General features: G+C 50.5%; 1 protein-coding gene across 2 annotated transcripts in view; it reads right to left on the bottom strand.

The window, feature by feature from the left end:
- Rassf5 (Ras association domain family member 5) overlaps positions 1–26,727 on the bottom strand; it is a 64,302-nt gene that overhangs the window by 10,408 nt on the left and 27,167 nt on the right. Inside the window, exon 2 of one of the 2 annotated variants that reach the window (XM_032914740.1) lies at positions 23,619–23,740. In XM_032914740.1, the coding sequence (XP_032770631.1) occupies positions 23,619–23,740 (122 nt within the window). Of the gene's footprint in view, positions 1–10,074; positions 10,406–23,618; positions 23,741–26,727 lie in introns of those variants that run through there. The other variant, XM_032914741.1, reaches the window with a different exon arrangement.

Below are 26,727 nucleotides of genomic sequence, written 5' to 3'. Positions count from 1 at the left end.
TCACAGGTCCCTTTGCGACAGCCTCAATCAGATACAAGAGAGGAATCTCCAGTAAGGGGCACTGTAGGGTCACCTCCTAGTGCCAGGGTGGCATGTTCTGGGATGGTTCCTCTGTCCTACCCATGGCAGTAAGAGGGTTCATCTCGTTTATCTGTGGCCTGCCCATGGTTCCCAGAATAAACAGACTAGAACTTCCTAGGCTGTGTTCTCCTGGAGTCACCTACAGCAGAGTGGGAAGGGACTCTATCACAGAGCCACGTGGGATCCAGGTGGAATGGTTAGTGGAGGGGACACAGCATAAAGCAGGCTGAGAAACTGGAAAGAGACTGAAGTCCTCAGAGACAAAAACGCAGTGCAGATGGTTAATGGAAACAGTCAAGCAATGAGAACTGAGATGGCTCTAGGTACTGCGGGAAACAAAACACAGCAGTGTAGCCCCTATCCCTAGAAGCCCACAGGTCACCAGAGGTGGGCAGGCAGAAAGACATGCACTGTGACACAAATAGGCTCAGAAACATTGCTCATTAGTGACTGGCTTTCAGGCAGCCCTAATTAGCATCATGTGACGAAAGCTATCTTGGTGGAGACCCCAGAGTCCAGTGTCCCCTTCGCCCTTATGTGTCTGCAGGAGCATTCATCTGCTTGTCCAGGACCAGAGGACAGTAGCTCTCTATGCAGGAGACCCAGGGAGCCCTAGCTCCTGCCCCAGACACTGCTCTGACGGCTTCATGGTATCATTGACCCCCTTGAAACTTGACTTGGGACACAGTGTGATACTCAGAGCACCTGAGCTTACTGGGTCACACTATGTTAGGCCACGGTTATGCCAAGTCATGCTTTCAGTTCTGCGGATACCAGAAAGCCAGTCTCCTGGAGGCTGTGACGTGCAGTTTGTACATTTGATGTGTAGGGTAACGGAGACGGCACACCCTAAGTGCCTTGCTTGCTGTCTGTACAATCTGACAGCCCTAAGCTAGTCCGTGGCCATGGGACCAGCGGCAGCAGTAGTCACTGACAAAATAGTTACAAAAATAATCGCAAGACAAAAGAAAGCCGGGTCAGGGGGACTGTCCCAGTATGAGAGTTCCCTTTCCTTTAACCCGGACCCCTGACAGGCTACATTATGATTTTCAAAAAGTCCTAAGCACTTTTGTCCCAGGTCCTCTCCTCCATAAAAACCTGTTGAAAGCTATAATTTATGATCTTATCAGCATGACAGCTATGTTAATATCCTGTGTTAAAGCAGCCTGGGCTGGGGAGACGGCTTGATCAGCAAAGCACCTGCTGTACAGACATGAGGACCTGAGTTTGGGTCCCCAGCACCCACGTAAAGGCCAGGCTCAGTGGCACATGTGTGACTGCAGCACCTGCAGAGAAAGGAGATCCCTGGGGCTCTCAGTGGCCAGCCAGAAACTAAGAAGGACATCCGCCATCGACCTGACTTCCACACGCACATGCGAGCATGTGTACTCATACATACATGTACACACAACCACAGCCTAGGCAGCATAAGATCCCACCGCAAAATAAATAAATAATAATAATTCACTGCAGGTGACTGATGAGGGGAGATATACAGACATCATAAAGAACTCTGGCAACTTAGGGACCCCCCGTCGGAGGAGTTAGAGGAAGGATTGAAAGAGCTGAAGGAGCTTGCAACCCCATAAGAACAACAATGCCAACCAACCAGAGATCCCAGGGACTAAACCACTGCCTAAAGACTGCACATGGACTGACCCAGGGCTCCAACTGCATAGGTAGCAGAGAATGGCCTTGTTGGGGCACCAGTGGAAGGGGAAGCCCTTGGTCCTGCCAAGGTTGGACCCCCAGTGTAAGGGATTGTTGGGGGGCGGGAAGGGGAAGTGTATGGGGAGGGGAACACCTGTATAGAAGAAGGGGAGGAGAGGGGATAGGAGGCTTATGGACAGGAAACCGGGAAAGGGAATAACATTTGAAATGTAAGTAAAAAAATATCCAATTTAAAAAAAAAAAAAAGAACTCTGGCAATTCAACAGGAGCATGAACAACCTGGGCAGAAATGGAAAAGGATTGGCTAGGCGTTTCCTCAAGAAAAACAAAAAGTTCAATAAGCACCGTTTAGTTAGGGAAATCACAGCAAAGCCCCACTCGATTCCCATCTGACTGGTAATGAGATGTACGTTGTCAGATGTGGAGTGCACCCCGTCTTAAGTGGCTGTCTTCCTTTGCTTTCTGTTACTGTGATAAACCACTAGCCAAAACAACTTGGGAGGAGAGGCTTGATTTTGGCTTAGAGTCCGTCAATCACGGGACTGAAGCAGGTGCCCAGGGCAGGAGCTGAAGCAGAAACCACAGAGGGACACTGCTCGCCCTTGCTTGTGTTCCACTGCCCTTTTCCTACAGCCCGGACCCACCTGCCTAGGGATGGCACTGCCCACAGTGGACATCTATTAGCAAGAAAATGCCCCATAGCCATGTCTACAGGACAGTCTGATAGAGGCAATTCCTCAACTGTGGATCTCCCTTCCCAGGTGTGCCAGGCTGACAAACAAGGCCAGCAATCCCAGTGGTCAGCGTAAACTGGTGGAAGTACTGTGGAGACAGTAAGCTGAGTCCTCAAAGGGTTAACCTAGAATTACCCAGGGTTTAGCAATTCTAATTCTGGACACACATTCAAAAATGAAAGCTTACAGACAACATAGGAAGAAGTAACCTGAGTGTCCGCTGATAGAACGGACTTGTAAGATGTGGCTCATGCTCGCAGTGCAATACGGTTTAGCCTTAAAAAGGACGAAAACCCTGGCAATGCTGTTCCGTGAATAAACCTGGGAAATACTATGCTAAGTGGAATAAAATGGACCCCAGAACACACACCCTGTAGAGTCCCCTCGTCCTCCGTCCCTGGAGTAATTAGACAGGTAAAGAATTTCAGTTTGGGAAAATGAAAGGTTCTGGAGATTGGGTCTGCAGACCCAGCAGCGAAGTACTTGCTTATCACGCACAAGGCCTCAGGTTCAAACCCCAGTGCCCCCAGAGTTCTAGAAATGGAGGTGGCGATAGTTGAACAACAATGCCATGCTCCAGAGACTGGAGTGCACTTAATAAGAGTTGAAATGGGAGACTGTATGTGTACTTCACTGTTGAACCACAGTTGTAAGCTCCCGCTAGAGGGCCTGTCTGTGTGCACAGGCCCTAGGTGTGCTCCCCAGTACTGTATAATAAATAATGAAGGTAAAAGACAGTTCCAGGACCCCAGAAACCTGGAAGCCATTAACTGCCTGCGTCTGTGTGGCTTGCATAAAGCTGTGAGTTGCTCTCCCATTCTATACGGCAAACAGCTTCAGGGTGGATCTAGCTCCTAGGCGAGTTGGGCCCCATCCTCAGACCTCCAGGCTTAGTTTCCTTTCCTGTGACCAGGCCTCAGCTCTGCTGTGGCTCCTGGCGGGACACAGAGCAGAGTCCCAAGGTGGTTAAGCAGCACAGGAGGGGAGGGCCGGAGGGACTTCAGTGGACGGCCAGTTCCAACGCGGCATGCCCACACTACACAGGACTGAACAGGACTTGGGAGAGTCTGGACATCTGAGGAGAATATTACCACGGCTCCGGGGTCCTGTGTGCGAAGATTCAGAAGCCAGGAGGCCTCTTAGTCTCCAGTTCCAAAGAGTGACTCAGAGAGTAATCCCCATGCCGGTGGCAGGGGGCCCTTGGTTAAAATGATCTGTCAGGCTCCCAGCCAGAGAGGGGTCAGAGGTCACACTGACCTGAGCAAGTGTGAACAGAGTCCCCAAGGTTCAGAGAGGGAGGCAGGAGAAACACGCAGAGACGGCTTAAGGCTTTCCACACACCCTGTGTCCCAGTTCTTGTGGTTAGGTGTGGCCTGTGACAGCTCCAATGTCAAATGGGTAGGCGACGACTCTTTTATATTTATACACACACGACATGTATGTAAGTATATGCGCACACGCCTACACATGCGGTGAAGTTCTGTTACTTGGGATGATCATACTCCCTGCAAGAGCTAGGCTATCTAACAAGCCCCCGCCGCCAGCCACTTCCCTTTTGAGTTGTTGATCAAGGGAGTTGAAGAGACTCCTACGTTATATAGGGTACTGCTGTAGCCTCGGTTGTCCCCAGACCTTGAAGGTCTGACCACGCTGCCAAGCACTTTGGAAGGAATTTAGCAGACCTGATTGTAGCTCACTGAGACGCCTCCTCCCTGCAGAGTCCTCCTCAGAGCATCGGAAGGTTCTGTGCAAGCTGCCAAAGGAGAAAAGCACTTGCCAGTCCTACCCAGCTGTAGAGCTCACGGACCATAACAGTGACCGGGATAGCAAGAGGCCCCCCGGGGGCGGTAGTGGGGCTCGTACGTCTTGTGGGCAGCCAATAGCTGTCCAATTAAACTTGAGGCCAACTCAATACGAGGAAGCTCATGCCTGGTTCTGTACATCTAAACAACGACCCCTGGGTGGCGAGCCGACAGAACCTACCCCTGCCGCCTTCCTAAGCCAGCGTCATTCCTGAGAGCATTCTAGATGTTTGTCCTTATACCACAGGCAAGGGTGGCTTTCCCCTCTCATCAAAGACAGCTCTCTTCTTTTCTCTTTTCAGCAGACAGAGACTATCACAGAGATCCACAAATAGTCAAAATGAGAGAACATCAGACCACGGGATACCCAAGCACAAGGGATACATCCACTACACAACCCCTGCACCTCAGGCTCTGGACACCATAGAAGAACGGGTGCAAAGACTGTAGGAACCCGGTGACCTAGACTGCGGCTTGAGACTGTGTCTTGTATACGTGACAGGGAAGCTACACTCGTGAAATCTCAGGGTTTGTTTATGGAACAAGCCCAGTGTGATTATAACACCAACTGATGTGCCAGCATGGAGAGGGGGCAGATCTTACAAGGCCCTGTTCCTACATGAAGGTGATTGCTAACTACTGAGAGAAGGAAAAACTGTCTTCTCCAGGTACATGCCGCCATAGGCTAGCCAATCCCACGTGGTCAGTCCTAAACAAACACATATGACCAATACTAATGGACTAAGCAGTCTGTGTGAGAGAGAGAGTGTGTGTGTGTGTTACACTCACCTGTAGTAGGTATAAGGATATACGTGTGTGTGTGTGTGTGTGTGTGTGCGCACATGTGCAATACTTAGCTGTTGGTATAAGGATATAGGTATATATGTATGTGTGTATACATATATATGTGTATGTATACATATGTATACATACACATATGCATATATGACAACAAAGGAGGTCATGAATTTGAGGAGGAATGAGTGGGGATCACAAAGGACTTGGAGGGGTGACAAGAAAAGATGAAAATTATATAAATATGTAAGTATCCATGTATAAAATTATTTTTTAGAAAAATAAAACACTTTCAGACCTGGCTCACAAGAACCTCTCATGTCATTCTGAGTCCCTCACCCCCCCCTGACGGCGACCAGTTTAATTCTCTGTAAAGGGAAATCAACTTATTTATACTCACTGACTAAAATCTAGGGGTGGTTTGTCACAAGAGGTAACTGGTCCTGACTGCACAAGGTAAAAGCTGTGGCAACTGAAGTCAGCTAGCAGGCCGTCTACATCTACCTCTGCAACCGAGTCCACACTGCTGCCTTGGCCCGAAGGGCACAATTCTTGCTCTCTTAGGACTGGCATCTTCTCAGGGAAAAGCACAGCTGGCACAATCCGGGAGCCAACAAACTGAAGGGAGGCAGCAGAGGTCACATTCCGAGACAGCAGTGCCAAGAATCGTCTGTGCTAGTGCTAGGCAGGGTGAGCCTCTGGGATAGCGGGGAAGCAGGGTGAGCCTCTGGGATAGCGGGGAAGCAGGGTGAGCCTCTGGGATAGCGGAGAAGCAGGGTGAGCCTCTGGGATAGCAGGGAAGCAGGGTGAGCCTCTGGGATAGCTCGGGGAAGCAGGGTGAGCCTCTGGGATAGCAGGGAAGCAGGGTGAGCCTCTGGGATAGCAGGGAAGCAGGGTGAGCCTCTGGGATAGCCTCAGGGAAGCAGGGTGAGCCTCTGGGATAGCAGGGGAAGCAGGGTGAGCCTCTGGGATGCAGGGAAGCAGGGGTGAGCCTCTGGGATAGCTCAGGGGAAGCAGGGTGAGCCTCTGGGATAGCTCGGGGAAGCAGGGTGAGCCTCTGGGATAGCAGGGAAGCAGGGTGAGCCTCTGGGATAGCAGGGAAGCAGGGTGAGCCTCTGGGATAGCACGGGGAAGCAGGGTGAGCCTCTGGGATAGCACGGGGAAGCAGGGTGAGCCTCTGGGATAGCACGGGGAAGCCGCTGAATGGTCCAGCTGGGATTCCTGTCTGATTTTTATGGCTCCAAGTTTGTAGCTAGCTTATTTTCAGTGTTTTCTCAAATGTCAAGGTGGTCAGGGGCAGATGCTGTGACTGAGGCTTGGGTGTGCTGCTGGTGGCAGGACAATGAGCATCTCTCCTTGACTGGTCTCAGGGCAGCCATTCCCTGAGTACCACAGGCCCTGTGGTAAGGAGCAATGGAAGAAGTGAGGGGCAGAATTAGGAGTTGGGTAGAACCCTGCAGCCCTCTTCCTTCTGGTGTTTTATTCAAAGAATTCAAAGGCTTCAAGGCAATCCAAAGAAAGCTGGGTGGTGGGGATGCCGGGGAGCAAGGATATTTAGCTCTCATAAATAGAGTCTGCCTTCTGTTCTCTAATCCACAGCGGGGGAAACGGGAGGAGAGTTTTTTTTTTTTCAAGTAGTCTTTCCATTTTAGGATAGACACAAAATAAGTTTTAAACAATATTTAATAGATTCCAGTGAGCTTCTGCCACAGTACAGAGAGTCAAGGTCCCCTGGGCCTTGGAGGGATGGCAAGGGACTTACAGTGCCTCATCCAGCCCATGACTATTTGGGTCTTTCCAGGGAAGACAAAACCTGCGTCTGCCCTGGTCACCCACCGGGGCAGGAAGAGCGCTTGAAAAGCAGTCCGAGATGGTTAGTTCAAGCCCCATCTCACTGGATACACACTAGTCAAGTCCTCCTGCTGTTCTCACCCTATTGTCTCCATCTGCCAAGTATGGCATTCTGGCGTCGTTCAAGAAGAGGTTCTGTGTCTCCTCAGAACACACCCTCTTGATGCCCTGCTGGGGTCCCAGAGTCCCGAGGTCCTAGATCTGTTGACCATGCAGACATTCCAGCATTAGCTGGGGGTAACTGCACAAACATACAGACTGCCTGACCTCTCAGGCTGGTTCTCCTTCAAACCATCCGAAGTTCATTTTGAAACAACATATGACCCAGAAACCACAAACGCTGCACAGTCAAGAGGAAGGTATCCAGAGAGTACCACTTCAGCGTCCTGAAACTGGCCCGTGTGACTCAAAAGGTCCCATTCTGATTCAAATGTAATACACTGCCCCAGGGAGCTGTCATCACTGCAGAGGAAAGAGCAGGTGGCCCAGAACTGGCCCCTTTTCTTCTTGCTATCCCCGGGCACCTCCTATGTATAAATACATACTTAAATATATACTTCCCACTCCCACCCAAAAGGCTGGAGAGAAGCCCGAGGGAGGTTCAGGATTAGTCAGGGACAACTCCCAGGAGATGGCACCAAACAGCGAGGAGACTTTCCTGTCGTTGTGTCCTACCAGGCACAGACTGAACAGCTGACATAGGTTGCTCTGACAGGGCTATTTATAGAAGAATCTCGGCCTTTCCCAAGGGGACCTAAGTCTCCAAGAGACAAGGAAACACACATGCTCCCCTCCCTTTGAGACAAGAAAAAAAAAATTCTCAGGAGCTCAAATGCAATTTCTCTTTAAGTAGGAGACAAAGATTGCTAAGGGGTCACGATGGGGTCAGGGCATGGGGGTTCATTCTGAAATCCTTTTCGGACTCCAAGAGTCTGGTAGAGCCTGGAAATTTAGTAAAGAAGAAACAGAACAGTAAAAACACCACTGACCAGAGGAAAACCCAGAAAGGTTGGAGAAAGCCTCCTCAGCTGTCAGCTGGCCCTATGCACTTCTTCAGAGCCAGTGGGGCCACTTTAGAGCCCAGTCACCGAGCCTTACGCTATCCCTGGGTAAGCCCTGTGCCAAAGGTTAGCCCAGTACTGAGAAAAGCTGTCTGTCGCTGACACAGGCCTGAATGTGCAAGGGTAAGTCAGGTCATGTTGCTTCCCACTCCTTCCCTGGGGTAGCTACCTCTTCCTTACCCTCATGTTGTTTTCCAGACCTGACATCTTGTTTTCCAGAAAACAAATTTCTTAGAGGGAGTTCCTGTCCTTATTAAGAGCACAGAGGCTGGCAAAGTGGTAACGAAACGTGCAAAGGACCCAAACCGTGTAATGGATTCACGAGACAAAGCTGGGGCTGGAGAGATGGCTCAGTGGTTAAGAGCACTGACTGCTCTCCCAGAGGTCCTGAGTTCAATTCCCAGCAACCACGTGGTGGCTCACAACCATCTGCAATGGGATCTGATGCCCTCCACTGGTGTAGCTGAAGACAGTGACAGTGTACTCATATACATTAAATAAATCTTTTTTTTTTTTTTTAAAGATACAAAGTAAAGGAGGGCCTCTTCTGGGAAAATTAGATGGGAGAATGGAGAGAGGAGGATGCCTGGGCTTGGAGAAAGCCATGTCTCCAGAGGGAGAGAGAGACTGGAGAGAGTGGAGTGGAAGCCATTCTACTTCATAGGCCCGTCTTGGCGTTTTTTTTTTTTTTTTTTTGTAAGGTTATTTCCATTTCTCTTCAGGAATAACAGAAACGTCTGCCTTTTCCAGTGGCCAAGCAAAAGGCAGTCATGTGTGACCCCTTCCCACTCTGGTTATGCAAAGCTTTTGCCCTCTGGGACCAGCCCCACAAGCGAGAAGCAAGTCAGAAGCTAAACTTTGTTTTTAAAACAGGAACCATTTCTTCCCAGGCCTTAACAAAACTTGCTAAAGCATAAAACAACAGTCGCCTATCAGAATGACCTAGAAAGCTCTTCCCACTCCCCATGCCCTGTGGGCACTTTGTGTAGCCACTCGCACTTCTATTCACCAATCTGTAGTTACCATTGTGATCCGCTGCTCTAGACTGGGGGAGGGGTTCACAATGAGGCAAGAACCCCAAAAGAGGGGGGGATACTTCCTCTCCGAAGTGATGTTTTCCTGCCTGAGGCCTACCTAGTCATAGAAGGAACTACTGTCTCCCTGTCCCCCCACTTCCAAAAGCAAGTCCTTGGCTCCATGGGTCTGTTTGAGTAATATCACAAGCCGTCTTTGGGGTTTGGGGGACACCCTCATCAAAGGAAGGCTTGGAGCATTGGCCTGAAGTCAGAACTCAGCAAAGACAGGATCTGGAGGCAAGATGAATTATTCACAAAGGAGGCTCCCAGATAGACTTAGGGAAGCTTTGAGGTTATTTCTCTCTGGACAGGTCCACCTGTCCACTAGTTATTCACATCTGCCTAGGAACTGGCCCTTGAAGGTAGCTTTTCTAGTCCTGGCTTAGAACTGGCTGCCTGGAAGTTGCTCCATAAACTTCACACTTTTGCCCCCGGCCAACACACATGGCAGCCTGTGAGGTCCTGTGAGCACTCAGGAGAGAATGCCAGAGGACCAGCCTGGCTGGGTATCCAAAAGCCAGAGTGTTTAAGAAACACACAGCCCCCTTTAGATTGCCCAAGCCTACTCAGGAGCTAAAACGGTCGTATGACGGCAGCCTAGGCGAGAAGCCTGTTTCTGAAACCACTCTGGACTTCTGCAAAGTTGCCAGACTAGGTTTTTTAAAATGGTTCCTAGCCACATACAACACGGAAGTCTTAGCTTGTATTTATCTACAGAGAGGCTGGGTGCCATTTCTTTTCCATCTCCAAGCTGTAAACTCAAACTGGGAGGGGAACAAGACAGAGACGGTGAGCAAGCAGCCATCCACGAATCGGTGAGGTCTCCAAATCCTAGAGAGCCATTCTGAAAGGTCTAAGGGCAGGAAATACTGAAACGGAGTGGCCCCCAAAGCCAGTCTACCAGTGCATGGCTCTACCTGGGGGAGGAAGGATGCCACAGTTTCCCTCGTAGACCGCAGAGCTTATTCCCTCCCTTGAGGCCGCTTGTAGTGATCAGGTTTACCTTTGAAGGGTGTTTGCTCTGAACATTCCTGAAAAAGGTGGTCTTAGCCGTAAAGAAGCAATCTTCCAGTTCCTCATCCAGGCTGCAGTACCCGCTGCTCATGCTGCTGTCTACGGTCATTGGGCCCCGCCCGAGTCTGAGCTCATCGGACTGCTGCGGGGCAGGGGCTGCGCGAGGGGCCCTTCGGGTTCTGCGCTCAGGTGCGGGTTCTAGTGGGTTACCAGGCTGCTCTCGGGCAGGCAGTCCGTGCTTCCTTCATTGGGGTTTCAAGCGCCTGCACAGCTTGGGGCCCCTGGGTCCACGCACCTTGCTCTCTAGCGCCTGCGGTGTTGAGCATTGTGCCTGCCTACTGGCTCCCCGCCCCCATGTGCTGACAAGCCACCCCTACACCTCCCTCCCAGTGCCTTTCCTGTACCGCTCTGTGTAGCTCTAAAGCCACTTCCTCTAGCAAGGTTCCCCAAAACCCTGCTGAGTGTCATTCACCCCACCCCACCCCCAGCTGAGTGCCAAGGACTCCCGGTGGAGATGCTAGGATAGGGGCCAACCAGGTTGGACCCGAGGGGGACAATTCCCTTGGCCCTTTCCCGCTCCTTCTGGAAGCAGTCTTTCTCACATGCTATCATGATAGCTTTGGAGTAAAGGTATCCCTCCACCAATCCCATGCCTCTACTCCATCCATCCCTCCACCCCGATATCCTTCCCCCTTTCCAGGCACTAGGTGGTGGTTAGAAAAGTAACCGGAGAGGGAAATCATCGTCTGGCCTTCTGGAGAAGAAGCAGAGAAAACCACCAGGTCTAATGAGCACTTGTGAGTCCCAGAAGAGGCGATGCAGGGCGAGGCGGATCCACCCTTCCATCTACAGAACTCCACCATCAAAGAGGCGGCAGGCAGCCCTGGGTTATTTACACGTTTTCCTGCCAGTCTGGCGAAGGAGGCTTTCTGCCAGATTTGAGTCTTTCCTATACTTAATTCTCCAGTGACGAGGAGGGCTAGAAGGAATGCTTTTCTTATTTGGGACTGATCCTTCCAGACCACAGTGGTCTGACAGCAATTTGGGCTACCACTGTTGGAGCAACAACCGTGCGTGCTTGGTGATGGCACGCTGTCTGCTGTTAATTTGAAATGTTAAATAGAGACCATTAATTCCATTTCGCAGATGAGGAAGCCAAAGCTTCGAGCCATGCAAATAGGCTGCGTATGACAGGGTCAGACTAGAGCTGTGACCTAGGCTCATTTTCTCTGAGTCACTGTGATGTCCCATCCATCAGCTGGGCTAAGACTGTTGGGCGGACACTCTGCCAGCTTTAAAGGTAGAGGAACCCGCAGCGCCAGGAAATGAGAGCACGGCCTTTGGAAGCTTGTGCTTCAAAGAGCGCGCCAACAACACTTGCAGAATCTGGTGTCCTGTGGACCCCAGGATGACCTGGAGGGGCGTCGAAGAGGTAGGCTCTCAGGACCCAAGTCTCTGTGGCTGTTCTTACACACTTCGGAACTAATCCAATGTTCAGGAAGCTGGGGCTGGCAGAGGGTTAGACTCAGAGCTGCACGCTCTACTCGAAGCAGTGGTTACTTTGTGTGAGCTTCTTCCTCCTCCTCAGCCAAACCTGCCCTTGCCCTGGGTCTTTGAAGCTGCACCACGGTATGGTCCTACCATCCCATAGAGAAACCAGCAGATAACAGCGCCCTGGTGTGGTGCCCTTGACCCAGAACCTTTAATGCTACCAGCTCCCTCTCCCTAGAAGGAGGATAAGGAAAGACAGACAGCAGGCTAGAGATGAGGGTAGAGTAAGGGAGCAAGGAGGATTCGCTAGGAGTCAGGGGGAGCTCCCTGGGACAGACTGAGGAAGGGCTTGGCCCTGCCCACAGCAATCATCACATGGGTGATTTAGAGGCTGGGACGTTTTCCCCAGAGACAGTGGTTCAAGCCAGGAAGCTGATATCGGCTTCCAGGTCTGATGTTGATAGGATGAACGCCATCTACGTCATCCTACCTTCGTGTCCAGCTAGAAAACCCCACGGTTTTCATAAAGCCAACCTCCAGGTTCAATGGAGCAATGTAAGACTCAGGAAACACCGGCCTCAGATCCTCTGGGACCACACTGCGTCCTCAGGTTCATGGACAGAGCTCTGCGATACCACTTTGGTGGCACGACATTCAAAATGTGATCTCGAGCACAGCTAATAACAACCTTTTCAAACTCTAGGGTCAAGCCTCCCGAGAACCAGCACAAGTCTCTTCTTGGGCACGGCACTTAGGAAGCCAGAGAGGAGGAGGAAGCCTGTGTTCTTAGAGTGCGCTGCTCCCTGCTATTCCAGACATGTGAGGTGGTTGATGCCTAGGGTTTTCAGAGAGCCTTTGATACCCACACTTCACTTAGGCCACTCCATAACCTTGAGAGCAGGTATTATGAGCATTTAAAGTTTTTTATTACTTCAATTTTTTTACAGTCCAGTCATTACCCCTCAACCCCCGTCTGCCTTCCCACAGTTCCTCACCCCATTCCTTCTCCCCCCTGTCTCCAAGAGGCTGTCCCTACCCCCACACCCCCTCACCCTACCCCCTGCCAAGCCTCCCCCACTCCCTAGGGCCTCAATTCTCTCAAGGGTTAGGCTCATCTTTTCTCTCACTAGGGCCCGACCAGGCAGTCCTCTGCCATATATGTGTCAGGGACCTCGGACCAGCTGGTGTATACTGTCTGGTTGGTGGCTCAGTGTCTGAGAGATCTCAGGGGTCCAGGTTAGTCAGACTGCTGGCCCATTTTACAGATGAAAAAAAAAACCCAATAGCAGAAACTTGTCTTTTCCCAGCTCATTCCTTGCAAAGCCTCCTGACGCCTCGTGACATTATCCTTCTCATCCACCACGACCTGCCTGCCGGTGGATCTAGCCTTGGAAGGAGGCCAGGAGTAAGGCAAAGTTGAGACTGCAGACAGGGTCCCAGGGGATGAAAAGAAACCTGACAAGATCGTACCCAATAGAGCAAGTGGAGCAGCTTCTATGGAGGAAAAATCCTGACTGGGGCTGTAGAATCTGATAGGGCAGAAGTCTGGCTGTCTGTTGTGACATCTAGTTGGAATCACGATGTTGACTAATTAACAACAGTGACATGGATTGGACCTGGGAACGGAGGGGGCGTGGAGGAGCTTGGGTGGTAGGATTTAAACTTCTAAGGGGTAAGCCACAAAGTACAGGAACTGCCTGATCTTGCCCATGGGGCCTGGAACAGGACTGGACCCGAAGTGTGCTGTGCAGAGCCCTACCTGCACCACGCAGGTTATGAAACCCTTGGTGACTGGTGAGTGGCCCACTTCCCTGTCTCAGGGCCAGATGCTGAAAGACATGACACTAAGCTTTCCTCTGTCTCACAGGTACTCCTGACAGGAGGCCACGGCCCTTGTCATATCCATCCTGGAGTTCTGCATGTCCTAGAAAAGCAGTGACACTGGGAGGCAAGGACTAGTGTGCTTGCCTGAATGTGTCTGCACACTACCTTTTAAAGACTTATTTATTTTATGTATATGAGTACACTGTAGCTGTCTTCAGACACACCAGAAGAGGGCATCAGATCCCATTACAGATGTTGTGAGCCACCATGTGGTTGCTGGGATTTGAACTTAGGACCTCTGGAAGAGCAGTCGATGCTCTTAACCACTAAGCCATCTCTCCAGCCCCCAAGGCAACTGTTATAAGGACAACGTTTAATTGGGGCTGGCTTACAGTTCAGGGGTTCAGTCCATTATCATTAATGCAGGAGCACAACCAAGTTCCCCTCATTAGAGCTGTGCTAAATTTGACTTGCATTCCCAGAGGTCATCCTTCCTTCTCATGCTTTCTCCTTTGTTATTCTCTCTGTCAAAAATCTCCTTCTGGGGGTCAGGGAGACAGCTCAGTTAATGAAGGGCTTAGCACACAAGCACAGGGACCTACGTTTAATCTCTAACACCAACATAACAAGCCGGGTACGATGCCGTGCACTGATGTTGGGGAGAAGGAAACGGGAGGATCTCTGGGACCTGTTGGCCAGCCTGTCCAGCTGAATGAATCAATGAGCTCCAGGATTAAGGTTGTGAATGACCAAGGAAGGCTTCCGATGCCCTTCTCAGGCCTCTCATGCACATGCACACACATGCAAAAGTGTTCTCCGCATACACCCCTACACATGCTATCCCCAACACAGAACTAAGGCAAATAGCATTCTTGAGGAATGGCCATTGAGGCTGTTCTCTGGCTACCACATGCATACATACATCGATGTATGTGTCCAACACACACACGCACACGCACACGCACACACACACACACACACACACACACGCATGCATGTACACCTCTTCCTCTGTCCTCTGCTTCCTGTCCCCCAGTGATGACCACACATCCCACACCTTCCTCAGAAGCGTCCTTTCCCAGCTGTCTCACTTAGATCGAATCTTAAGACCACTATCTACCGCCCCTGGGTGGCATTTCTGAGCACGACATGGCGGTGTACAGCAGACAGCTCAGCTTTTCCACAGACGATTTCCTGTTTTAGAAGATAAGCATCTTATACCATTTAGGCTAGACTCACACGAGATTCACTTTCTCGGAGGCGCGAGCCCACACCACGCTTCTCTTTCTGATTGCCAGGCTAGGAGCTCTGACAGGAGTCTGGAGGCATATAAATAAACACTGAGTGGGGTTGAATTAACTCAGCCACTGACACCAAGAAGCTGACATCCTGGAGAGCTCATGATCAGGTTGGGGGCAGGGCTGGAGTCCACCTTTGTTGTCCTTTTGTGAAACTAGAGAACAGTAGTGTTTCTGTTCAGCAACTTTCACCCTCAGGGTCCCGGCAGGTGCGGGGCTAATCTTCCAGAATCTGGGGTGGGTTAGCCTTCTGCTGTGAGGTTGCAGCCCTCATAGTACTACCCACAGAAAGGAAGGCCCTGCTTCCGGAATGACCTGCCATCTTGGAAGCCCATTGCTCACAGTCTATGAGGAACACAGAGAAGCGTCTCCAGGGCTCCCACGCATTTAGGGAAACAGACCTGGAGTTCTGTCCCTCTTTAGAGGCAGGCTCTCAGGTACTATCTTGTTTTGAAGGTATCTGGTTCTGGCACAGCAGAAAGGAGCTCACCCTGCGGCAGGCAAAGTGGCCCTTGGCAGCTCCAGTGCGGGAAGGTTCTGGGTGCAGGTGAATTGTCCTGTTAGGCAGCACTGCTGGCTCTGACATGGTAGGGACGCCATGGCACAGAGTATGCCAAATGTAGCCGGAGTCAGGTAGAGAGAGCTGGCTTTGCTTTGGCACACATGGACGGGCTAACACTCATCTGGCTACTTCTGGAATTCCCTGGAGAGGGACAATCGGTTCCTTCTCCAGGAAATGGGGTCAGGACAGAAACTGAGGCTCAATTATAATCATGGGAACCAAGAAAGCAAACATCGAAGAGGCCAGGTGGGAGTCTAATGAGCCCTGTTCCCTCATTTCCCAAGTCTGCCGGAAGAGACCGGATTGGATCTCCGGCCCTCTCTCTGTCTTTTCCAACATTCCTGCTGACGTCCATAAACTATAGGTGGTGAGTCACCTCCATTTTATGGTGGGCAGAGGATGGCGGTAGTAACTACCCCAAGGAAAGAGAGACAACAACACCACCACCTCTGAAAAGACAAAGACCGAAGCAGTAAGCTGTGGGACAAATTACACACACACACACACACACACACACACACACACACGTATGTAACTAGAATCCTCCAGAGAGCAGCAGTCAGAGGGTGTAAAAACCTGAAGAAATGGCTTACAGTTTCCCCAATTTTGAGGACGACATAAACCCACACAGCCAAGAAGGTGAATGAGCCTCAAGCAAAAGAAACAAACAGCAGCAAAGGGCACAAAGCACTCAAATTATTCAAATGTCACAGTAAAGAGCGGGCCAGGCCGTGGTGACGCGGTGCCTTTAATTCCAGCATGCAGGAGGCAGAGGCAGGAGAGTCTCTGAGTTCAAGGCCAGCCTGGTCTAGTTCCAGGACAGCCAGGGTGACACAGAGAAACCCTGTCTTAAAAGCCAAAGAGAGGAGCTGGAGAGATGGCTTAGCGGTTAAGAGCACTGACTGCTCTTCCAGAGGTCCTGAGTTCAAATCCCAGCAACCACATGGTGGCTCACAACCATCTGTAATGAGATCCGATGCCCTCTTCTGATGTGTCTGAAGACAGCTGTACATAATAAATAAATACATAAGTATTAAAAAAACACAGAGAGGGAGAGAGAGAGAGAGAGAGAGAGAGGGAGAGAGAGAGAGACAGAGACAGCATGTCATATACAGATGACCGTGGACATAGAACAGTTACAGGTGAAAACCACACGAGAGATAATAGTGGCATTGGTGTAACAAGTAACAACAGAAAAAACCTTTGAGTTTAAAATTTTTAACTCAGACCTAAAGAAGAAGAAACAAGGACCTTTTCAGACATCCGCACACACTCGACACAAGCCGGGAGGGAGTGTAACGAGCTACGCCAAAGTCTGTGTCACAGAACCTTTACAGACTGACAAGTCCCTACTGCTCAATGGCACATGGCTGCAGACAGACACAGGAGTGTTGAGGTGGCTTAGCGGGTAAGAACACTTCCCTGAGAGCATGAAGGACTAGGTCTGAATCTCCAACATGAACTTAAACATGACTGTGCATGCCTGAACCCCAGCATTGAAGGGCAGAGACGGGCAGAAGCTAACCACGGGCTAACCACTCAGCGCACATGGTTGGCTCTGGATTCAGAAGGTAGGAGGTCACAGAGAAAGCCACCTAACGCCCTGCCCGGGCCTCCAGATGTGTACACAGTGTGAAGCCAGACACTCAGGCTTATGTGCCACACGCACAGAGACCACATGCGTGTGCTTGCACACATGCAGGCACAAAGAGTGAGTAGTGATATGGGGTGGGGGTCGGGGGCAGCTCCACCCTCTCAGAGGATAAGGGAAGGGCAAATGGGCAGGGATGATGTAAAGGGAGGACCAGGAGGTGGGCACAGCAATCAGGATGTAAAATGAATAAAAAATAAATAAATTAGAAAACATGAAGAAAGGAAAATGAAATATTAAACTTACAGTCACTCAAAGAAGAGCACTGCTGGGGAGATTAGCTCAGAGGTAAAGCAGCCGCCAGATATGTGTGAGGCCCTAAGTTCAATTCCCAGCATCTCAAAGAAAAGGTTCAGCAACTATGAAAGGAAGTGTTTCGGTTCACAGGACGGCACCAAGGATAAAGACAGCTACTCCACATTGATAAAGTGGCCAACTATAAGGACATGGTAATGCCAAAACTGTTATGTACCCATGATGGAGCTTCAAAACAAAGGGATAGCCAGGTAAGGGGCTGCAGCCGGTAATTTCAGGACTCAGGATGAGGCAGGAGGGTTATGAGTTCCAGGCCTGTGGGGACTCCATATCAAGACCCTGTCTGACAAACAAGCAAGCAAATCAAGGGTTGGGGATGTAGCTCAGTGACAGAGCCTTTGCCTAGCATGCTGAAGGCCCTAGGCTCACCATCAGCACCGGGAGTGTATATACATACACATATGTAATGAGTATATACATGCACACATGTAATGTGTATATACATGCACACGTGTAATGTGTATATACATGCACACGTGTAATGTGTATATACATGCACATATGTAATGTGTATATATATGCACATATGTAATGTGTATATACATGCACACAGGTAATATGTACATACACATGCATATGTAATGCATATACACATACATATGTAATGTGTATATACATATACATATGTGTATGTGTATATACCTATACATATAGAACATTGAATATACAAATCCTCCAAGAATCTCCATGACAGAGAGCCAGGGCCTTAGCAGGATGCACACTCATTAAGTGTGGAGGAGGACAAAGAATGTAATAAAAATATACTGTGTGGAGGAGGGCAAAGAATGTAATAAAAATATACTGTATGAAAGTTAAAAAAACAAAAAAACCTTTTGTCCATTCAGACTCTCTTCCTCTTCTCTGGCTCCCCCATGTGGTGGCCCTGTACTCAACAGACACTAGCCCCTCCTTTTCTTTCTTTTTTTTTTTTTTAAGATTTATTTATTTATTATATACAGTGTGGTTGTTTTCAGACACCCCAGAAGAGGGCATCGGATCCAATTACAATGGTTGTGAGCCACGATGTGGTTGCTGGGATTTGAACTCAGAACCTCTGGAAGAGCAGTCAGTGCTCTTAACCGCTGAGCCATCTCTCCTGCCCACCCCTCCTCTTCTTAAGGACCTGGTAAGCAAGGCCTGGCATGGAGACTGTGCTGTGGGAGGTTAGGTTAGGAGTCAGGAGATTCGAACTCCTGCCAGCTGAGTAGTTCTCAGCTGCTGCCAGGCTCTGTTAGGGAAGGATAGTGAGGAGGGGCTGTCTGTCCATGCTTAGGGTGAGAATGTAGCAGAAAGGAGACAGAGACCTCCAGGGTTGAAAGGCAGCCAGGTACATCCACTCTGGAGATGTGAAAGTCCTTTGTCTGTGGGTGAAATGGACCAGAGTCACCTGCACAGTGGCGGGATGACCTAGGCCTCTATGGTTAATCAAAGGGACCCATGTGCCTGCAGAGAGATAGCTCAGATGGCCTCTATGCACCTAACGATGGGGCTTGCCACACAAACATAAGGACCCGAGCTGTGACTCTGACCTTGGATCTACTGCTTGGGGGTCTGGAGAACAGCAGGCCACAGAAGGGAGTGATTTGTCCCTTCCCTTAGGACATCTGACCATATCTGGTTTGGGTTGTCAGATCAGTGGGTGGACTTTAATCACTCCAAAGGTTTGATCCCCAAAACGCACATACAAAGCTGGGCACAGTAGCACATGCTTGTGAGCACAGCGCTGGGGATGTGAATCCTGGAGCTCACTGGACAGCCAGTCCAGCTCCATCAGTGAGCCTCAAGCTCCAGTGAGACCGTCTCAGAAAACAAGGTGGACAGCTCCTCAGAAACTATGCCCGAAGCTGATCTCTGGCTTCCAGAGAGCACACGTACACGTATGCAGCATACACACATGTATCCGCACACACATGTGCACATATACAGCAAACACACATGTACCTGCACACACATGTGCACATATACAGCAAACACATATGTACCTGCACACACACATGTACACATATACAGCAAACACATATGTACCTGCACACACACATGTACACACATACAGCAAACACATATGTACCTGCACACACACATGTACACATATACAGCAAACACATATGTACCTGCACACACACATGTGCACATATATAGCACACACATGTGCATATATACAGCACACACATATGTACCTGCACATGACATGTGCATATATACAGCACACACATTTGTACCTGTACACACATGTGCACTTAGACAGCACACACATGTGCACTTAGACAGCACACACATGTGCACATAGACAGCACACACATGTGCACTTAGACAGCACACACATGTGCACATAGACAGTACACACATATGTACCTGCACACAACACACACACATATACAGCACACATTCAAACAAGTCCATAGAAATAAATTTCTAAAAATGCTCGTATGCAAAGAGAACTGTCAAATAAACAGGTCATGTGGAGCAAGGCCATGGCCAGAAGGTCCCGAGCAGGATGATGCCAGAAGAGGGCCTGTGGCCTGGGAACCGCTCTAGGAGGGGCTGGTCTCTGCAGGAGACTCAGGAGTAGAAGAACTGGGGAATAGGATTTGAGTAATGGGGTGGGTATGTGTGGGAGGTCGGGGGTAGTGTTTCCGTTTGTCTCTTATAATCTGTGAACTCCATGTCCATGAAAAGTGTGTCAACAGCCAGAGGGCCAGAGCTGTCTGGTCCGGGAGAGCACAGTCGGATGAGAATCAAAGCGCAGCCAAGCGCAGCCAAGCGCAGCATCTTCTCTTGTGTCACTGTCACGGAGGGGCTAGGCTGCTTCATTGTGGGTGCACTGGGTGCTACTGGGGGCTTTCATCACTGGGGTTGCAAAGTAAGAGCACATACATGTGCATATAGACAGCACACACATGTGTACATAGACAGCATACACACATGTGCACATATACAGCACATACACATGTGTACATAGACAGTACACACATTTGTACCTATACATACATGTGCACATAGACAGCACACACACATGTGCACATAGATAGCACACACATTTGTATCTTTACATACATGTGCACATACAACACACACATGTGCAGATATACAGCCCCCAGAAACATAAAGCATTTCAGTGTAACCCCCTCCCCACCCCATGAAAGAACCACGGCTGCTCCAGCAATTTGTCCCGCTCCTCGACTAGCAGGGCGACATTCTCTGAGAGGCCGACTCTGAAGCCAGGGCCTGGGTAGGCCTGCGGGAGACGCATCTGATCGCACTAAGGGTGCCCAAGGGAAAGGCGCTGAGGCTTCAGGATCTGTGAGGAAAGTCTTGTAAAACCATTGATCTTCTGGCTTGCAAAAGCAAGCAACTATTATGCCTTCCTGGGGAGGGACAGGGACCACAGGGCCTCAGGAGTCTGCAGCTAAGGCTCTAAGCCATCCTGCCCCTCCCGCATCTGCCTTCCCTTCCGCCTCCTTCTGCTGAGATAATCAGAAATCGGCCATTATCGCTTTTAAAAGGTGAAGGCCAAATACTATCCATAGGATGATCTCAGTCATATTTTGAAAAATGTATGAAGGGCCGGGAGTTGCAGTTCAGTAGTGGATCGTGAATGCCTCTGTGAGTGCACAAGGCTGTGGCTTCAATCCTCAGACACACACACACACACACACACACACACACAAATGCTTGCTTGTACACAGGGATGCATGAACATTCATATAAGACTGCTTTTTTTCCAGCTGTTGAAAAATCTATGTTCTTCTTTCTCTTAAGTAGCAAAAAGGAGAAATGCCACTGGATGGAGACTTATAATAGACACGGGCCCTCACCTAGCTGAGCTCAGACCCAGGCCTCTGCCTCGATAAATCCTCAGGAAGATAGCAAGAGGTGAGTTAGTCCAGCCAGGCAACGGCAGCAGGCAGAAGAAAGCACCTGCCATTCTCATGTAACAAAATCCAAGCCAAGGCGGAAATTAGCATGAACAGGTTTCTTACAAGACACAAAGAACCTGGATCAGGGCCTGGCTTTCCCCACAGAGCATGGTGGGGTGCTCTACTGAGGGCTGGGGGCAAGCCTGCCCAAGACTCGTGCTACAGCACCCAGCAACTGGACCCACACAAGCTGTTTGCTGCTGGGAGTCCGCTTGGCTGGCACTGTGAGGGTTTTTTTACAGCTGTCACGCTGCAGGGATGTTTCTGTGATTGTCAGCCATGACTCACTTAGCCAGAGGCTCTAGGATACCTTTTCTTCCAAGGAGGACAGAGCTCTGCTGTCTGATGCACCCCTGGAAAAACGCTCCTCCTGGCCATCATTCTAAGAGACCGTGTGTGTGTGTGTGTGTGTGTGTGTGTGTGCGCGCGCGCGTGCGCACTCGCGCATGCACAGGTGCAATAAAACTATGCACTTCCTCCCTTCTGTCCGCAGCCCTGGGAGTTGGCCCACAGCCTACAGAGGCTTTTTCACCTCGGCACAGTTGACATTTGGGACCAGCTGCTGCCATATTGCCTCTCTGTGGGTTATACATGCAAAACACTGAGCAGAACCCCTGGCCTCCACGTACCAGGTCCCAGCTGACAAACCAAACCATCTCCAGATGAGGCCAGATGTGTCGGGGGAGGGGGCGAACGAATCACTTCCTTCTGCAGCCTGCTGCTCTGGACAGAGTATGAGAGACCCCAAGAAGCAGATCCAGGTAGTGGGGAACCAGGATCCAGGATGGGGGATGGGTCGGATTGGGACCAGAAAGAAGAGACTTGACAGTAGCCAAAGAGAAAGAGGAACTGGGGGACGCAGTTGTTTAAATACACTTCTAGGAGCAGGGCAGTGTTCACCCTTAATCCCAGCATCGGGAGGCAAAGTCAGGTGGATTTCTGAGTTTGAGGCTAATGTGGTCTATTGATCGAGTTCCAGGACAGCCAAGGCTATGCAAAGAAACCCTATTTCCAAAAACAAAAGGGCACCCCCCCAAAAAAAAAACATAAAAAGACCCTTTTAGGGACGCTGCACTATTCACTTTCTGTCTTTTAAGGGAATGTTCATCAACAGGCTGGGGGAGGGGTGCGCTGAGGGGCAGCCCAGACAAAGCACTGGCCCGGCAAGCTTCAAGTTCCATGGCCAGCATCAGAAAACAAGCGAAGCAAAGCAAGACAGAACACAAGAAGAAATCTGCATTGCCCATCAGTGCTTCTCTGGCTCGGGTGTAGGCCAGGCTGCTCCCCGAGGCCAGGCTGCTCCCCGAGGCCTGGGGGCAGACTCTGCTAGAGTAGCCACGATTCCAAAGACTGAAGAGAGGGTGTCAAAGCTTTCTATGTGCATCCTAGGACCAGTCTGCCATCACCCCTTATAAGCACGCATCACACTTGCTTTGTAATAATGCTTTTCTATGGGAGCGGGCGCAGGGACAGCAGGGGACCTGGGAACACCACAGAGTGCCAGGCATTTGAACACCACGGAGCACGTGCTGGAGGCTGTGGGGACAGGAGACTGCCCGTGAGTCCTCATCACGCCTGTGCACCTCCCTCTTCAGAGTCAGACTTCGTCCTTCCTCATCTTGCCGAAAGCGCAAGACGCGAAAAATCCATTTTTCTTAAGTGTATCGTGAAGTCCCCCATAGTGGGCACTTAAAACCTCGCTAAATTAATAAATGGGTAATATCCTAGGACACAGGTACCTTCCCTGACCAGCAAGCCCTCAACCCGAGGGACAAGGCTCACACCAAATGTCACCTCCTTTGGGAAGCCTTTCTCGAATTTTTTTTTTTTTTTCTGTTAGCAGTGGACCCAAAACACTAAACTGATAGTTATCGCACACATGTATATACCATGTCCTGGTACATACCACTCAGCTATGTTACAATTCCCCGGCCAGAATGGAGGCTCTCTGTGGACCATCTGAAGTTATCATTTATTATGCTTTGATGCATAACAGATATTCAATGCATGTTTAACATAATAATCAATACACACTCTCCTCTGTCTGCATCCCAAACCTTAAACATCATAGTTCAGATGCATGGTCATTCACGTGCTTTGCCAACCTTGGAATCATGAGCCACTGAGGACACCATACTCCCCTTGCTTCTGCAGAGAAAGAGCACATGCCCAGCCCCTTTGAAGGTCTGTCTGAGAAGTCTGGAAGGATTTATGATCTAAAGACAAGATGATGTGTGGAGCTTCAGGCCTTCTAGAAACTTCTCTAGGAATCACTCTGCTCCTACCTGCACCCATACCTGGATCAGGGCCCAGGGTCAAATAGATTTCGTGGAGAAATCTGCAGGGCAGGCTTCTCCCTGTCACGTCCCCAGACCCCTGTGGAAGGGTGTGTCTGAGGCTCCATCTGGTCAGAGAACGGCTTGTGCCACCCACGGGGGCTGCTCTCCAGCCTGGCCTGTGGCCTCCCCTGCTTACCTTGTTGAAGGTCGGGGTGAGGGTGCTTTCTGGAGACTGTCTGTCCAGGGCAGGGCCCTCCTTCTGTCTGCAGTCCAGCTGAATCAGGCTGCGGCACTCTGGGTGGCAGGTGAATTTACAATCTAGAGGGAGAGAATCAAAGGGATCAGGGGTCAGGAAGATGTCTACTTCCTTACCCAGAGAAACTGGGATTGCGCTTAGCACCGATGGGAAGAGCTGTATAGCGCCGGAGAGGAGGGGAGGCTGGGCGGCGACTGTGTCAGGGTGGTGTCTGACCTCTGTGCTGGAGCGAATGGTGGCAGCAAATGCTTCAGACTCATATAGACCACTTCCACCGCATTATCTGCTGTGACCCTGCACTCGCTATTGGGACCTGGAGTCCTTGGTGATTTCTTCATGGTCAGATCATCCGGTTATGCAGTGCCCATTCTACTAATTCATACTGATAACCAGAGGCCATATCTCCCTGGAAGAACCTCGCATTGTCCATCTATAAAACATAGGTTTCACCCAGCCTTATGGGAAGATGCTTCCACGGGCAGAAGAGGGTGTGTCTGCATGCATTAAAGTCCCCCCGAAGGCACAGTCAGTGTCTTAGGCATTACCTCTGGCCCTGTCCAGCCCAGCGGTGGTCTAAACCACCACGTCGGGGTGGTTCTTTTAACCCCACTGGAATAGTCCACTGACCATATCCCAAACTGGGGGAATCGTACACATTTCCAGAGGTGGTGTTCTCATCCACGGAAGTAGAGACTCAGTGTCCAGAATTGGAAAGAACCTTTAGACTTTCGTCCAGGGACTTCCTTAGAGATAGGAAACTCCCAGAAATTTAAAGGGAGGCACACACCACGAGTGGCAGAACATACGCGAGCTACTGTTGCCTGTTTCTCAGGACCTTCCCCTGGAGCCTCCTTGGCAAAAGGGAAGGGTAGTCAAAGGGGCCAGGAGGCAGAGAGATTCCAGCCAGGGGCAGGAGAAGAAAAGGACAGGAGGGCGGGGCTGGTGGAAGACGGGGTGGAAACAGGAAATGGAAGCAAGTGGTCAGCAGGTAGGACAGTTCCCACAGATGGCTGCTGGGTCAGCTGTGGTCCCTTGTCCTGGAGGTGCCACAGCTTTGTCAGAGCATAGCTCTCCACACACTGGCTTCTCTGACTGAGCGAGGTGCCTGAGGTAACCCAGAGCAGGTGGGTTTTATGGCAGGGGACCTCAGAGCTCAGGGAGGATCACTCTTGGTTGATGATGGTTCAGACACCCTGAGAGTCCTTTCTGTCCTTTCTGCTACCAGACTTCGAATTTTGGCACGTGGTCTCTTTTTTTCCAAGCACTGAGCAGCCTACTCTCTCTTGGGGTCCTGAGGCAGCTGGTTTTCTTCCTGCTCAGCTGAGGAATTCCAGAAGGTGGTTCTTGCTTTCCCCAGCTGCCTCCTTAGATCTCCCCATATCAGCCTCCAGACTGAGAGACCCTGACCAATAAAGGGACACAGGTTCCGGAACCCCACACCCTCCTTTCTCCGTGGTCTAAAATTGTGTCCACAAATTCCTGAGGTGACAGCTAGAAGCTTAGTGTGCGTATCCCTCAGGCCCTGAGGTAAAGCCTCAAGCATCCCTGGAATCCCCCTAGCCTTTTCTCCATTGGCGTGACTAAACACTGACAGCAAAGCAACTTGAGGAGAAGAGAGTTTAGTTTATAGTCTACCATGAAGGGAAGACGGGGCAGGGATCTGAAGCAGGGACTAAAGAAGCCATGGAGGAACAATGCTTACTGGCTTGCTCCTCATGGTAGCATGAATATGAATGGACCTCATAGATGCTCACTGCTTGGTCCCCAGTTGGTGACCTGTTTGGGAGGATTAGCGGATGTGGCCTTGTTGGAGCAGGTGTGTCATTGGAAGTGGCCTTTGAGGTTTAAAAAAATCCCACAATGGGCCCAGTGTCTCCCCGCTAGCCTCCTGCAGTCCCCACCCCCACTCCCCCACCTGAAGCTCAGGATGCAGCTTTCAGTGACCACTTCAGCACCACGCCTTCCTGCTCGAAGCCACACTCCCCTGCCATGATGGTAACGGACCAACCATCTGAAACTGTAAGCAAACCCCTAATGAAATGCTTTCCAAGATCTGTCATGGTCACGGTGTCTCTTCATAGCAATAGAACACTGAGACTCTCTCCATAGCTTACTCAACTTGGGACCACCTGCCCTGAGGGGGCACCGCACATAACGGGCTAGGCTCTCCCACATCAATCATCAGCCAAGAAGATACCCTCCGCCCTGGCTCGCCACAAGCCAATCTGATGGAGGTATTTTTCCCAGTTGAAGTTTCCTCTTCCCAGATGACCCCAGCTTATGTCGAGCTGGAGGGTGGGGATGGGGCTACAACCAACGGAAATTGTAAAGGGGCCTTCAGGGGCCCAAAGGTGTCTTGGAGCTCCAATGGCTGACACACAGCTCAGTGGAGATAGCTCAGCCTCAGTGGGTAAGGGGCACAGAGGGCTGTGTGCCTGGTTTACCCACAGCATCCAGAAAGGCCAAGTGTTTCTGATAACATAGCACTGGGGGCAGAGCCCCTAAAGGGTGGGACTGTTTGGGGCTCAGCTCTGGGACACACCTGCGTGGCTTCAGTCACGCTCTGAGTGTTGAAGAATGCTCCAGAGCCCAAGAATGTGGAAATAGGAAGAGGAGGGCGGGCTAGAAACTCTGCCAGCTCCACGGCGAGAGCCACCATGTTCACAGGGGGAAGACATCCAGAGAGCACAAGGTTTCCTTTCTTCCCCTTGCAGTGTCTTGCATGGTTAACACCTTCTGTGCACCTGGGCTGCTCTCTTTCAGTGACTCTTACACACACACACACACACACACACACACACGCACGCACGCACGCACGCACGCACGCACGCACGCACGCACACACACACACCAACCCCTCAGGAAGATCTTTTTTTATAGTCCTGAAACTGGACAAGCTAAGAATGGAAGACTCCAAGAGCAGGTTTGGAACTTCAGAAAAATATATACCATGACGCCCTTTAGAAAAGTGTGTGGTGGTCCATACCTTTAACCCTAGCACTCAGAAGGCAGAGTTCAAGGCCAGCCTGGTCTACATAGTGGGCTCCCT

The sequence above is a fragment of the Rattus rattus genome, chromosome 10 (assembly GCF_011064425.1).
Source record: "Rattus rattus isolate New Zealand chromosome 10, Rrattus_CSIRO_v1, whole genome shotgun sequence".
In the NCBI taxonomy this organism is placed as follows: domain Eukaryota; kingdom Metazoa; phylum Chordata; class Mammalia; order Rodentia; family Muridae; genus Rattus; species Rattus rattus.
The sequence above is the reverse complement of the archived record's forward strand: the minus strand, read 5'-3'. Positions and strand labels throughout refer to the sequence as shown.